Source organism: Onychomys torridus, chromosome 23 (genome assembly GCF_903995425.1).
Source record: "Onychomys torridus chromosome 23, mOncTor1.1, whole genome shotgun sequence".
NCBI classification, from domain to species: Eukaryota; Metazoa; Chordata; class Mammalia; order Rodentia; family Cricetidae; genus Onychomys; species Onychomys torridus.
The window spans coordinates 39636096-39650216 of record NC_050465.1 but is presented as its reverse complement, the minus strand read 5'-3'; the positions used below and the strand labels follow the sequence as shown (position 1 = coordinate 39650216).

The window sequence follows — 14121 nt, the reverse complement described above, 5'->3', positions numbered from 1 at the left end:
AACAAGAAGTCTCCATGTCATTATTTGGGAGCTGGCTGGTAGGACAGCCAAAGGTGCATTACAGAGAACAATCCATATGCCCAGGTCTCCTTACAAGAATACAGACAATGGGAAAGATCAAGCCAGTATCTTCTCTACAAAACCTACCACTCCAGTAGAAATGTCTGCCAATGAGAATTACCTAGATGAACTCCAGGACACAGAACTGCTGTGGGATGTTCTGAATGTCAAATGTGTTGCTCTGATTGGTTAAAATAAATAAAGTGCTGATTGGCCAGTAGCCAGGCAGGAAGGATAGGGTAGGCGGGACAAGGAGGAGGAGAATTGTGGGAAGTGGAAGGCTGGGTGGAGAGACACGGCCAGCTGGCGGTGTCTCTCCACCCAGCTGCCGCCATGACAAGAAAGATGTAAGGTACTGGTAAGCCACAAGCCACGTGGCAAAATATAGATTAATAGAAATTGGTTAATTTAAGATAGAAGAAGTAGATAACAAGAAGCCTGCCATGGCCGTACAGTTTATAAATAATATAAGTGTCTGAGTGAGTATTTTATAAGTGGGCTGATGGACTAATAGGGCTTGGCGGGTGCTGGAGAGAAGGTCTCCAACTACACAGAACTTAAAAGGAAATCATAATTTCAATTTCATCAAAGAATTTGAGGAATTTAAAGAAGATACAAAGAAACAGATAAGTGAAAGAACTCGAAGAGAGCAAATGCCTGCACACATAGGAAGCACTGTTTCAGGCTGAGAGTGGAAGATGCACATCAAAGAGACTGTGCAAAGAATACAAAACTATAATTATTAAAACACAAAATACCACCAAACCCACAAAAAAAACCACCACCCCAAATCAACAATACAGTGACCACAATTAACACACACATTTCAAATGCTGGATGGGGTTGACACATGCTTTTAATCTCAGCACTTGGGAAGTAGAGGCAAGCAACACTCTGAGTTCAAGGGCAGCCTAGTCTATAGAGTGAGTTCTAGGGCAGCCAGGGCTACACAGAGAAACACTGTCTCAAAAAAACAAAAAGCAAACACACATACACACTTTTCAATAACAACTTTAAATATTAATGTCCTCAATTCTCTAATCACAAGATATAAACTGGCTGAATCGATCAAGAAATAAATCCATCTGTTGCCTACATGAAACACATCGTAAAGATAGGTTCTATTTTGGAGTAAAAGGATTTACAAAAGTACTCCAATCAAAGGATACTAGGAGGCAAGCATTGCCATCCTAATATCTGATAAAATAGACTTTAAACTAAAACCAATCAAATGAGATAAAAAGGGACATTTCATTCTAATCAAGGGGAGACTAAACATATTATGCATCAAACTCAAGGGTGCCTAATTTCATTAAAAAAAAATCTAGTTCTGGATTTAAAAACACAGATTAACTTTGACCTTTTAATAGTAGGTGATTTCAATGTCCTACTTTCTAAAATAGATGGGTCATCTGGACAAAAAATAAACAGAAACATGAGAACTAACTGGTATCATATAGCAAATAGACTTATTATCTACAGTATATTCTACATAAACACCAAAGATTACACATTCTACTCAGTGGCACATAGAAGCAGAACTAAAAATAGATGACATCCTGAGATACAATAACAGATCTTTACAAACTCAAAAACATGAAATCACTCCTTATGTTCTATCTGATCATAATGCAATAAAATTTAAAATTGACAGCAAAAAGAAAAAAATCTCTAGTAAATATACAAACTCATAGGGATTAAACAACTCATTAAAGAATAAAGAAATGGTAAAAGAAGAAATCAAGAAAGAGATACTTAGTGTAAATAAATGAAAATAAAAACACAAGACACTAAAACCTCTAGGACATAATGAAAGCCATCCTATGAGAAAAATTCATAGCTCTAACTGCCTACATTTAAAAAAAAACTCAGAAAGAGCACAACTAAGTAACTAAAGATGCAACTCAAAAAGTTAGAAAAACAAGAAAAACAAACCAAATCCAGACACAGCCAATGCAAGAAATAATAAAAATCAGAAGAGAAATCAATGAAATAGAAACAACAAAAAACCAAAAAATACAAAGAATCATCTAATCTAAGACTGGTTCTTTTGAAAAGGTAAACAATATTGACAGACCCTTGGCCCACCTAACCAAAAGAGAGAGCCAGGACCCAAATTGACAAAATAAAAAATGAATAGGGAAGCATGACAAATGACAACAAGAAATTTGTAATATTGTAAGGGAATATTTTTAAAACCTGCACTACATTAAGCTGGGAAAGCCAAAAGAAACAGATGAATTTCTAGATTCAGGCAAACCACCAAAATTAAGCTAAGAAGTCAACAACCAAAACAAACCCATAACAAATGAGGATATTCTAATAGTAATAAGTTTTCCAGCCAAAAAGAGTTCAGATTTCCTGCAGAATTCTAACAGACATTCAAAGAACAGTCTTCAAACTACAGACATAATCCTTAAACTATTTTAAAAAATAGAAACATAAGGAGCACTCTTTGTACAAATAACATTCTATTAACCAAACTAGGTAAAGATGCAAAAATGAAGGAGGAGGAGGAAGAGTAAGAGGAGGAGGGAGGGAAGAAGGTAGGAAGGTAGGAAGGAGGGAGGGAGGGAGAGAGGGAGGAAGGGGAGGAAAGAAGGAAGACAGACTAAAGACTAATATCCCTGATGAACATAGACTCAAAAATATACAATAAAATACTGTAAACAGAATATGGACATGCATCAAAAAGGTTATACATCATGACCAAGTTGGCTTTATGCAGGGATGGTTCAACATATACAAGTCAATAAATGTAATAAACCACATCACTGGACTTAAAGACAAAAATCATATGATCTCAATAGATGCAGAAAAAGCCTTTGACAAAGTCCAAAATGCTATCATGATAAATGTTCTAGAGAATGTAGGGCTAGAGAAAACACACACACACACACACACACACACACATCAACACAATAAAAGCTACGTGCAAGAAACTCACAGCCAACATCATCCTAAATGGAGAAAATCTTGAAGAAATCACACTGAAGTCAGGAATGAGACAGCAATGTCCACTATCCCCACATTGTGCTCAAAGTATCAGCTTGAGCAACAGGCAAGAGAAAGCAATTAAATGAAAACAAATAGGGAAAGTAGTACTCAAACTATCTCTTTTTGCAGATGATATAATACTACAGAGATCCCAAAAATTTCTACCAGAAAACTTCTAGAAACAATAAATAAATTCAGAAACATGGCAGGACACAGAATAAACTTCCACAAATGAACAGCTTTTCTATATACTACCAACATACAGAGAAGACCATGGACACATTCCCATTCACAATACACTAAAAAAAAAAAACAAAAACAAAAACAAACAAACAAAAAAAACATAGGAATAAACCTAACTAAGAAAGTGAAGGACCTCTACACTTTAAACCTCTGAAGAAAGAGACAAAGGCACTAAAAAATGGAAGGTGTTATTGTATTTGCTCTTTTGGGGGCCTGTCACCCAGCTCCCAAATAAATCACACACAGCGGCTTATTATTAATTATAAATGCTCAGCCTTAGCTTGGCTTGTTTCTTGCCAGCTTTTCATAACTTTAAATTAACCTATCTGTCTTTTGCCTCTGTATACCTTTCTTTCTCACTCCATTGCTGGTTGTGTAGCTGGGTGGTTGACCCTGGAGTCCTCCTCCTTCTCTCGCTCCTAGATCTCTCCTCTCCCAGATTTCTCCTTCTATACATCCTCTCTGCCTGCCAGCCCTGCCTATCCTTTCTCCTGCCTTGCTACTGGCCATTCAGTTCTTTATTACACCATCAGGTGTTTTAGACAGAGATAGAAACACAGCTTCACAGAGTTAAACAAATGCAACATAAACAAAAGTAACACACCTTAAAATAATATTCTACAGAAGAAAGACTTCCTATTCTAGTGGATCAGAATTAATGTTGTGAAGATGACCATTTTACCAAAAGCTATTTACAGATTAAATAAAATCCCAATCAAAATCCCCATCTCATTCTTCACAGAAATAGAAAAAAAAATATCCTAAAACTCATATGGAACCACAAATGATCCCAGAGAACCAAAACAATCTTAAGCAAAAAGAACAACGCTGGAGAGATTATGTTTCCAGAACTTAAGATCTATTACACAGCTATAGTAATAAAAACAATATTGTACTGGTACAAAAACACAGAAGAACCAAACATGAGTACACATAATTTCAGCCACTTAATATTTTACAAAGATGCCAAAAACATACACTGGAGAAAAGAAAGCATCTTCAACAAATGGTGCTGGGATAACTGGATAGCCACATGCAGAAGGATGAAGTCAGACCTGTACCCATCACCCACGTAGGTGTGTAGGAATTGGACTCAAGCCCTCCAGAAGAACACCAGTGCTCTTAACAGCTGAACTGTCTATTCAGTATCGAGTCCAATACTCGGTATCTTGAGATGCTGTACACTTGCGTTATTATTTTAAGCTTCTGAGTCAAAAGTAAAGACAAAAGACAAGTTCAGTCATGGGCTTGCAAGACGAGTTGTGAAGGAAGGGTACGGGATAGGACCTCTTCAGAGGCTGTGAGAATGCCCACAGTGTTAAGGGCAGATTTTTTTTGGCTGGTGTCAATTTTAGAAAAAGAGAGAAAGGAGACTACAAAAGACAAAAGCAATCTTTCTGAGACCTCAGAAAACATGGACACTTACCAGGTAGGGTCTGCTATGCTAAGGTGGGTAGAGATGAATATATTTCATTAAGGAACAGTTACTATTTATTATTTAGTTAGTTAGTTATTTAGTTATTTAGTTTGTTAGTTATGCTTAGAGGTAGGGTCTTGTGTAGCCCAAGCTGCCCTCAAACCCACTGTGTATTGAAGATGACTTTGAGCTTCTCATCCTCAGGTGTCCGCCTCCCAAAGCTAGAATTACAGGCACACACCACCACATGCGCTTGGCAAGCACCCTACTGTGATACACCCCAGACTCCTCCCCCCTTAGGTCTCGTATGTTTCTTTCTGCCTTCTGGCTGCAGGTTCTTCTCTTCAGGTTGCAAAATACAATTTCCTCCTAAGCACTGGAGGTCTTAACCTGGCCTGTGCAGGTCAAGCGCCTGCTGTCTTCATCAAACCATTGGCTGAGTCATTGCAAAGGAGTTAGCATGTTATTTGCAGCACTGACACATTTGTATGCGTGTCTCCAAAGCGTTTCCAAACATGGGAGACATCCGCTGTCTGCATCAGAAAGGATCTGACTGACGACAAGCATGCAATTTTTATTAGAGGAAACTAACAGATATGTGTTATGTCCCAAATAGTGCCTGGAACCAGTCAGTAGGGACACATGCCTTTAATCCCAGCATTCAGGAGGCAGAAGCAGGTGGATCTCTGAGTTTGGGGCCAGGCTGGTCTATAGAGCAAGTTCCAGGACAGCCAGGGCCACACAGAGAAACTCTATCTCCAAAAGCCAAAACACTAGGACCAAAGAATGCTTGGAAAGCAGCTGGTTGGAAATGCCCTTTGTCCTCTGTCCCCTGCCTATCACTCCCTATCACTGGGGGAGTCCATGAAAAACCAAGAATCGGTTGTCCCATGTTGATTACCATGTCTTCAAGCAGGATTACAGTCCTTAGGGTTTTGGTGTTTTTTTTGTTTTGTTTTGTTTGGGGGGGGGCTAGTTAGTTTGTTTTATAGCGCCTAGCATAGTGCCTTGGCTGCTGTGGGTGCCAAACAAACGTGACAATAAATATTTAACAAGGTCTATTCCAGCACAGGCAGGAAACAATGTACAAATGAAAACTCCTCTAGTCTAGGAAGCCAGCCAGGGAGGAAAACCAGTGGTAGAAAACCAAACATTAAGCACTCTGCAAGTTCGAGGCCAGCCTGGGCTAGAGTGAGATCCAGGGCAGGCTCCAAGCCACACAGAGAAACCCTGTCGCAAAAAACCAAAAAGAAAAAAAAAGCAAAAGGAAACCAAACCTAAGTGCTGAAAAGGCCTTGCCAGGAAGGGAAAGGCAGCTCATGGAGAGGTCTCAGCGACCGGCCACCACCCTCCTGCAGCTATGATTCAACCAAAGCCAATAGAGCTTGAGGTGGTTTTCACAGACAGGCAGAGTGCTGAAGCACGGTAAACCAAGGCCCTTGAGGCCTGGGGGTGGCACTGGACTCGGCCTGGGAGAGAAAGGGGCTGGTGGCAGCCTGGTCTCTCCCCTGCGCCACCCACCTCGCTTTACCGACCCGGACCCAGCCCTCACCCCTAATCCATCTACCAGCCTGTAGTTCCGTCCCGCAGCCAGCAGGTCTGTTTCCATGGGACTAAAGCGCTTTAAACCAACCCGCTCGCCCGCCGGGTTGCTCCTGTACGCAGGCGCACCCGAGGTAAGGCATGCTGGGAATTGTAGTTTTCCCGGCCCAGCAGGGCCCTCCGCTTAAGGAGGGACCCTAGCGGGAATCCCTCAGAGCGTCGGGAAACGCGCCCCCACGTGATCCGGATGACGCCATGCTCCACTGTGCTCCCAGCAGGGCATGCTGGGAAACGTAGTTGCTGCCCTCTCCCCCGTGCCCGCTTTGCCTAGACAACCCGGCTCACCTTGCAGGAAGCAAGAGTCCAGGATGAAGTGTTTGCAGTGGTAGGAGGACCAAAGGATCAAATAACTTCTGAACGATGGGAAATTAACAGGTTTTTTTTTTTGCTAAGGAGAATAAAAATAGAAAAATAAAATAAAATAAAATCAGCCTGTTCTTGTAAAAGGAATCCAACCTGACCCTCTTTCATAATGATCAAGTGGACAGTAAGCCACGCGAAGCTATTCTCTAATATTCTGTCTCTTCGGCATAAATTATGACACCCTGTTGACAGGTAAATGAAAAGAGAGAGAAGGAGGGAGGGAGGAAGGAAGGGAGACGGAGGAGAGGGAGAGAGAATAAAAGATACTTCTCAGTTTTGTTGTAAAAGTGTTTACACTCCATGAAAAACCTTCTATAGTGAAAGAACGTGGTATTCAACCTCACTTGAGTTTCGGTGCACAGGACCACACAATTGGTGCCACCCACAGGGCAATTAAAGCCCTTCTTCCTCCTGGCTGATAAACCAGCTCTCTAATAAACCTAGTCAAACCCAAGGTATGGTCTCATCTAACTTAGCAGGTGTCTTGACAGAACTGATTCTGCTGTTCTGATTCTTGTGATGGCTGGGCCCTCCTGAGCCGGCAAGAACGTCTGCTCATCAAGCCACAGCTGTTAAGACACGTTCATTAGACTGGGACTTGCCCATGGAAAGAAATAAAGCTTCAAACATGAAAAGTGAAAAGGCATTTTCAAGCATTTGTATTAAAACAAGAAAAGCTGACAATTTTCAATGTGTATATGATTTTCCTTCCAATCGCCTACAAAGTTTCTATGGAACTAACAGATGATAGACGCGTGTAGCACTCCACAGAAAACCTTCAGGCTTTGGTGTAATGAGAACATTCACCTCCAGTCTCCCTGTTAAGCAGTAGCTGGGGAGCGAACCTGAATAAATTTAGTGCTTTTCACTTCCTTTCTCCTATCCATTCTCTGTCAAATAAGAATTTAAGAGTGGAACTCCTGATCTTCCTGCCTTTTCCTCCCAAGTGCTGGGATTAAAAATATCACACAACAGTTAATGAGCCAGTAAATCAGCCCCAAGCTTCAAATATAGACCTCTGAGTTGAACTGGCCAACAGTTAAGTGGTCCTTATGAGGGCTTTGTCCCTCCACCAATTAGGTTTTGTGGTCAGGTGGGTTTTCATCTTGTTCTTACAAGTCAAGTTATGGCAACATTGCTACAGCTTTTTTTACATTTTTCAAGACTGAAGTACTCCCTTATTGCTGTTGTTATTTTACTCTTTTTTGGGGGGGGCCTGCCACCCAGCTCCCAAATAAATCACTCACGGAGGCTTATTCTTAATTATGAATGCCCGGCCTTAGCTTGGCTTAGTTTCTAGCCAGCTTAACTTATCCTGACTACTTTTTGCCTCTGGACTTTTCCCTTTCTATTCCCAAATACCTTTTTTTGTTTCTTACTCTATGGTTGGCTGGTTGTGTAGCTGGTGGCTGGCTCCTGGAGTCCTCCTCCTTCTCTGGCTCCTAGATCTTAGATCTCTTTTCCCAGTTTTCTCTTTATATACTCTCTGCCTGCCAGCCCTGCCTATCCTTTTTCCTGCCTCACTGTTGGCTGTTCAGTTCTTTATTAGACCATCAGGTGTTTTACACAGGCACAGTGACACAGCTTCACAGAGTTAAACAAATGCAACATGAACAAAAGTAACACACCTTAAAATAATATTCTACTACACTCCTTTAGTTTCAGTATATTGACATAGTCACTAAAAGGAAGAAACAGGCCTATGAAATGGCTCAGCAAGCAAAGATGTCTTCTGCCAAGTCTGATGACCTGAGTTCCAACCCTAGGCCCCACATGCTGGATGGACAGAACTGACTCCAGCAAGTTGTCCTATCACATCCCTCCGCACACTGTGTTTCATGTGTGACCTCCCCATATGCACAGAAAAGTCAACTAATGTAATAAAAAGAGAGGTACAGGAATGTTGTTTAAATTGCTGCACATGCACCAGCTGCCTAATATTTCTGAATGAATAAAAACAGTGGCATTGTGAAGTCTTTTTCTTGTTTTGTTTTCATATCATGCAGTTCAAATCTTAGACAGTCTTTTAATAAAAACAAACAAACAAACAAAAACAAACAAAAAACCCAAAAAACCCAAAGCCAGATATTGGGGTGAAAGCTGAAAGTTCAGAGAAGCAAAGCAAGTCACAGCCAACCTCACCTCACCAACTCCTCAGCTGATCTTGTTTCCTCAGACTGAAAGAAAGCCTCTGAGTCCTCACCCAAATGGGTCTCAGCTGAACTGCTTTAGTTCCTATTTCCTCATGCCATCCATTCCTGGGGTTAAAGGTGTGTGTGCTTTCCTAGTACTGGGATTAATGGTGTGTGCCAAAACTGCTTGGCTCTTTTCCCAGTGTGGCCTTGAACTCACAGAGATCCAGATGGCCCTCTGCCTCCTGAGTGATTGGAGCAAGGGTGTGTGCCACCACTGTCTGGCCTCTATGTCTAATCTAGTGGCTGGCTCTGTCCTCTGATCCTCTGGCAAGCTTTATTGGGCACACAGTACATCACCACAATATGATATTCAGTTATTTTAGCATTACTGGAAAGATTATTCCTTCCCTGTTGAATTTCCTTGCACCTTAAAAAGTCAGTTGAACAAGGCTGAATGCTCTATTTCCTGCTTCTTCTGATTCACTGATCTATGTGTTCATCTTGTAGCCAGAACTATACTGTTTCTGGCTAGTGGGTACAAAGTTGATTTTGAAATCAGGATACATGTGAAGAACTTTGCTAGTACTCCTAAGGAATTTGGCCTCAGACCCTGACAAATAACAAAACACCATGTTCAAGTGCCTGTTATAAAGTATACAAAGTGCCTGTTACAGATAACATGTCCACATTCTCCCATAGACTGCTTGTAACACCACATGCAATTAAACATTATGTAAATCATTATTATGCTATATTATTCAGAAAATAATGACAAAAGGTCTGTATATATTCATTCCAGATATATTTATTTTTCTAAGTATTACCCACCCACGATTGATTAAATTTGTAGATGTAGAACCCATTGATGGAGAAGGCCAATTATATTGTCCTTCTAACTTTGTTTTCTTCCAATTTATGTGGCTGTGTTAGCTTCTTTACCATCCCTAAGGAATTTGAGAATCAATTTGTGGATACCTAGAAAAATTCTCTAGAACTTTGGCAGGGATTATGTTAAGTCTATACATCAAATTGAGGACAGCTTAATCTTTTTTTTTTTTTTTTTGGAGCCCACAGAGGTTTCCTAGTGAGAGCTGAGCTTGCTTTACCAGCAGGGCTGCATAAGAGGATGATTGGACCATGGGCGGGCAGGGTACCAGGTGTTTGGAAGGTTCTACACTTGGCTGTATCTAGCAGGGGGATGTCTTTTGCCTTGCCCCTTGGCATTGTTATAAAAATCCCCTTTGAATAAAGTTCTGGGCCATTGGGTATTGACCCAGGTCCTCCCAAGTCTATTCTGTGTTTCTGTCTTTCTCTCATCGTCTAGGTATTTCTTTCTATCTAAATATTCCTCACTTCTCCCTACTCAACAATTTCCTGGACATAAATGGGGGAGCTTGTCTCCCACATTTTGTAAACATAATTTTTTTTGATTCTTTGGGAATTTCACATCATGCACCCCAATTCTACTTACCTTCCCGTCCCTCCATATCTGCCCCTCACCCCTGCAGCATTCCCTCCAAATTAATTAAAAACAAAACAAACAAACAAGCAAAACCACCTCACTCCTCCATCTTTCCAGCACCTCTTCATGCATCCTAGTGGCATCCAGAGCTGCCGTGTGCCACGCAATATCAATATGCCCTTTTGTCCAATCAGCCCCACTGCAAAATATTCATTGTGATGAGTCCTTGGTCTGGTTCAAGGCCTCTGGTACACCATCATCACTGGCCCTCACCAAAACTCCTCTTAGATATCCTGCTGTTGCCCCAAGTCGTGGAGATCCTGTGGTTATTATTGCACAGGACCAGTCCCTTCACATTCTCCAGCAGCTCATAGAGGGTGTGGTTGTCAGGGTGGGCCAACCCAAGGCCCAGGATGTAGGTCTGGGACCGCCTCCTCAAGTCAGGTGTGGAGCCAGCTCTCCTAGGTCCATGCCATCGGAGCCAGCTCTCCCACACCTGTGGTAAGGGATGGGGGCTATCTCTCCCAAGTGCATGGGGTGGGGGTGAGGAGTCAGCTCCTCAATGGGAGGATAATTCTCCTGCTGCAGTGTTCAGCGAGGGGCAGAGCCAGGGGCTCAGTGAGGGGCGGGGAAGGCTCAGCATGGCCCTCGGATTTTAATACACATAATTTCTATTACCCCCGCAGTAACATGGGCTATAGACATCATCACAGACCACCACCCCCCGCCCCCAAGCTGCAGCAGAAACATGGACCCAGACATGTGTCAGCAGCATTTCAGGCCTGGACTTCAACACTGGCCCCAGTGGCAGCACAGGCCACCCAGATCAGTATGGCCCCAGTAGCAGCAAGTCCCCAGGCACTTATATTGTCTCAGGTGGCTGTTCAGACCCCTGGCATCTGCTGAGACCCCAGTGGCAAGAGGGGCCATGGACATCAACCCATGACCCTGACTGCTGCCAGGCCACAGACCCAGACATGGCCCATGGCAGCAGCCCTGGCCCAGGCACCACCATGGCCACAGGTTGTGATTCCAGTCCAAGTGCATCTCTGTGGCCTTTGGTGATACTGTGGGCCACAGAAATCAACACAACCGGGCTGTGGCAGGACCATGGACCCAGACATAGTCCTTTGTAGCAGCTCATGCTTGCATGTCACCATGGCCCCAGGTTGGCAATGCAGGCCACTAAGATTGGCATGGCCCCATGTGGCAGCCCAGAACCCTGGCATTGACATTGCCTTTGATGGTATCAGGAGACACAGTCATCAACACAGACTCTGGCTGTGGTATGGCCACAGACCCAGACATGCCCCTCAGCTGCAGCCCTGGTCCAGATGACACCATGGTCCCAGGTGGCAGTGTAAGCCACTCAGATCAGCATGGCCCGGGCAGTATATGGCCCTCGGACACCAACCTGGCCACAGGTTTCAGCCTAGACCCAGAGCATCTGAGTCCACCATGGGCCATGGATATCAACCCAGACCCCAGCTGTGATAGGACCACGGGCCCAAACATGATCCTCAGCAGCAGCCCAGCCTTGGATGTCATATTGGCCCCAGGTGGCAGCTCAGGTCACACAGATCTGCATGTCTCCAGCAGCAGCATGACCCTGGCCCTTGGACACCAACATGGTCACAGGAGGTGGCCTAGACCCCCAGCATTGGCATGGCCTTCAATGGTATTAGGTGTCACAGACATCAAAATAGACCTTGGCTGTGGTAGTACCACAGACCCAGACATAGCTCTCAGTTGCAGCCCGGCCCAGACATCACCATGGCACCTTGTGACAGTACAGGGCACTCAGATTTGTATGGCCCTGACTGCAACATGACTCTCAGATCCCCACCTGGCCTCAGGTGATCACCCAGACTCCCAGGTTTTTGTATGGCCTTCAGTGGTAACAGAAGCCATGGGTACCAACCCAGACCCTGACTGCGGTAGCCCCACGGACCCAGATATGGCTCCCCCGGCAGCAGCCTGGGCCCGAATGTCATCCCGTCCCCTGGTGGCAGCACAGGCCACTCAGATCAACATGGCCCCTGCTGCCGCAGCATCCTAAAACACCAAAATGGCCACAGGTAGTGGCACAGCTCCCAGCATCCCCATGGCCTTGGTAGCAAGATGTGTCATGGATGTCAACACCAGACTCCGGCTGCGGTAGGACCACAGACCCAGACATGGATGGGCCTAGGCGGAAGCCCTGACTCAGATGTCACTCTGGTCCCGGGTGACAAGCAGGCCACCCACGTCGGCCCATTCCTCACACCTTGCTTTTTCAGAACTGCCCCTTAACGAACCATCCTACTTTTCATTCTCTCCACCACATACTTGCTCATCATAAAGGCATTCACTCACCCACCATGCACCAGCGGGCCAGTGGATGCTCCAGGCAGGTGGGGCCGCCTGAGTCACATGGAGAATTTAATCTTAACATTGACTTTTGCTCTGGAGGGCATGCTATACCTTTCTCCCTTGAGGTTATCTGAGTTATGAAATGAGTGTTTTTTTTGTGTTTGTTTGTTTCAGCATGAAGATCCTCTCTCTTTTCTTAGATTTGTATGTAAACTTTTATTTTTTTAAAACATTTCTTTTTTCCTAACTCAATTTGTTGCCAATACATGGAAAAACAACTTATATTTTGAACCTTTACCGTGGGGCTTTGCCAAACTCCTTTACCAGTATCAGGAATTGTTTTATTTTGGGGAATTCCCTGCATAAAGAATTCTATAATCTACAAATATAAATTTTTATTTGTATTTTTTTCTCTTGTCATCCTCCCCCAGTTGCAATGACTGTGTTTCTTACCCTAGGAGCCAGCTAGGATCTTGGTTGGGACGCAGACAAGCAACAGTTAAAGGCCCTTCTGGCCCTGGACTCTTTTGCAGGAAGGCTTTTTATTTCTCTTTCAATCTCCTCATTTGTTATGGGTCTGTTAGGTCTATAAATCATTGTTATGCTATATTACCCAGGAGATAATGACAAAAAGTATGTATTTATTCATGAGGGATCAATCAGTTTTCAGACCCACACAGATATCAAAACACAAAAAACATTCAAGTCCCTGTTCCACTGTGTGAAAAGCTTCTATTATATTTTTATATAACCGACCCACGTTCTCCCATGCATATGTCTATTTTGAGACCGACTCTGGCAAAGTGGCGAGTCTGGCTTGTTGACTTCTTGGTTTAAATTTGGTGGTCTGGCTGAGTCGAACAATTCAACCATAGCTTTCAGTTTCCCAGCTTAATGGAGAGCAGATTGTTTAAAAATATTTCCTTCCAGTATTCTGAATTTCTCTGGTGCCTGTTATAATGTTTCCCTCTTTGTTTCTGATTCTGATTGGGTCATCCCTTCCTTACTTTTGGTTATTTAGGCCAAGGGTCTGTCATTCTTGTTATCTTCCTATGTACATAATCCATATATGCATGGAACAGCAGTTAATAAGGAGAGGAGCTGTGATTTCGAAAGGAAGCAAGCAGAGGTACATGGGACAGTTTAGAGGGAGAGAAGGGAAGGGAGAGATGATGGAAATACAATTTCAAAAGATAAAGGAAATAACAAAAATTGAGAATATGAAATTCTCAAAGAATTAAAAAAAACATTATTTAAAACAATTTTTAAAGGGTATCCTTGCCTTGCCCACATTCACTCTGATATTAGTTGAAATGTTCTTTTGTCTTCATCGCTGGAAGGGCACTAATCCAGGCCTTCTACTTGCTAGGAAGTCTCTACTACTAACCTCTTGTAAGTGTTATTTAGGACCAGTTCTCAGTAAGTTGCCCAGGCTGGCTTTGAACTTATGAACCTTCTGTCTCAACCTCCCAAGTAATTGGAGTTATAAG

At 43.1% G+C, this 14121-nt stretch overlaps 1 protein-coding gene across 1 annotated transcript in view; it reads right to left on the bottom strand.

The window, feature by feature from the left end:
- Positions 1 to 6469, bottom strand: part of Ccdc150 (coiled-coil domain containing 150) — an 88549-nt gene extending 82080 nt beyond the window's left edge. The window contains exon 1 of the mRNA XM_036173407.1: positions 6270 to 6469. Coding sequence (XP_036029300.1) covers positions 6270 to 6326 — 57 coding nt within the window. The 5' untranslated portion in view covers positions 6327 to 6469. The remainder of the gene's footprint in view (positions 1 to 6269) is intronic.
- Positions 6470 to 14121: the final 7652 nt, after the last annotated feature.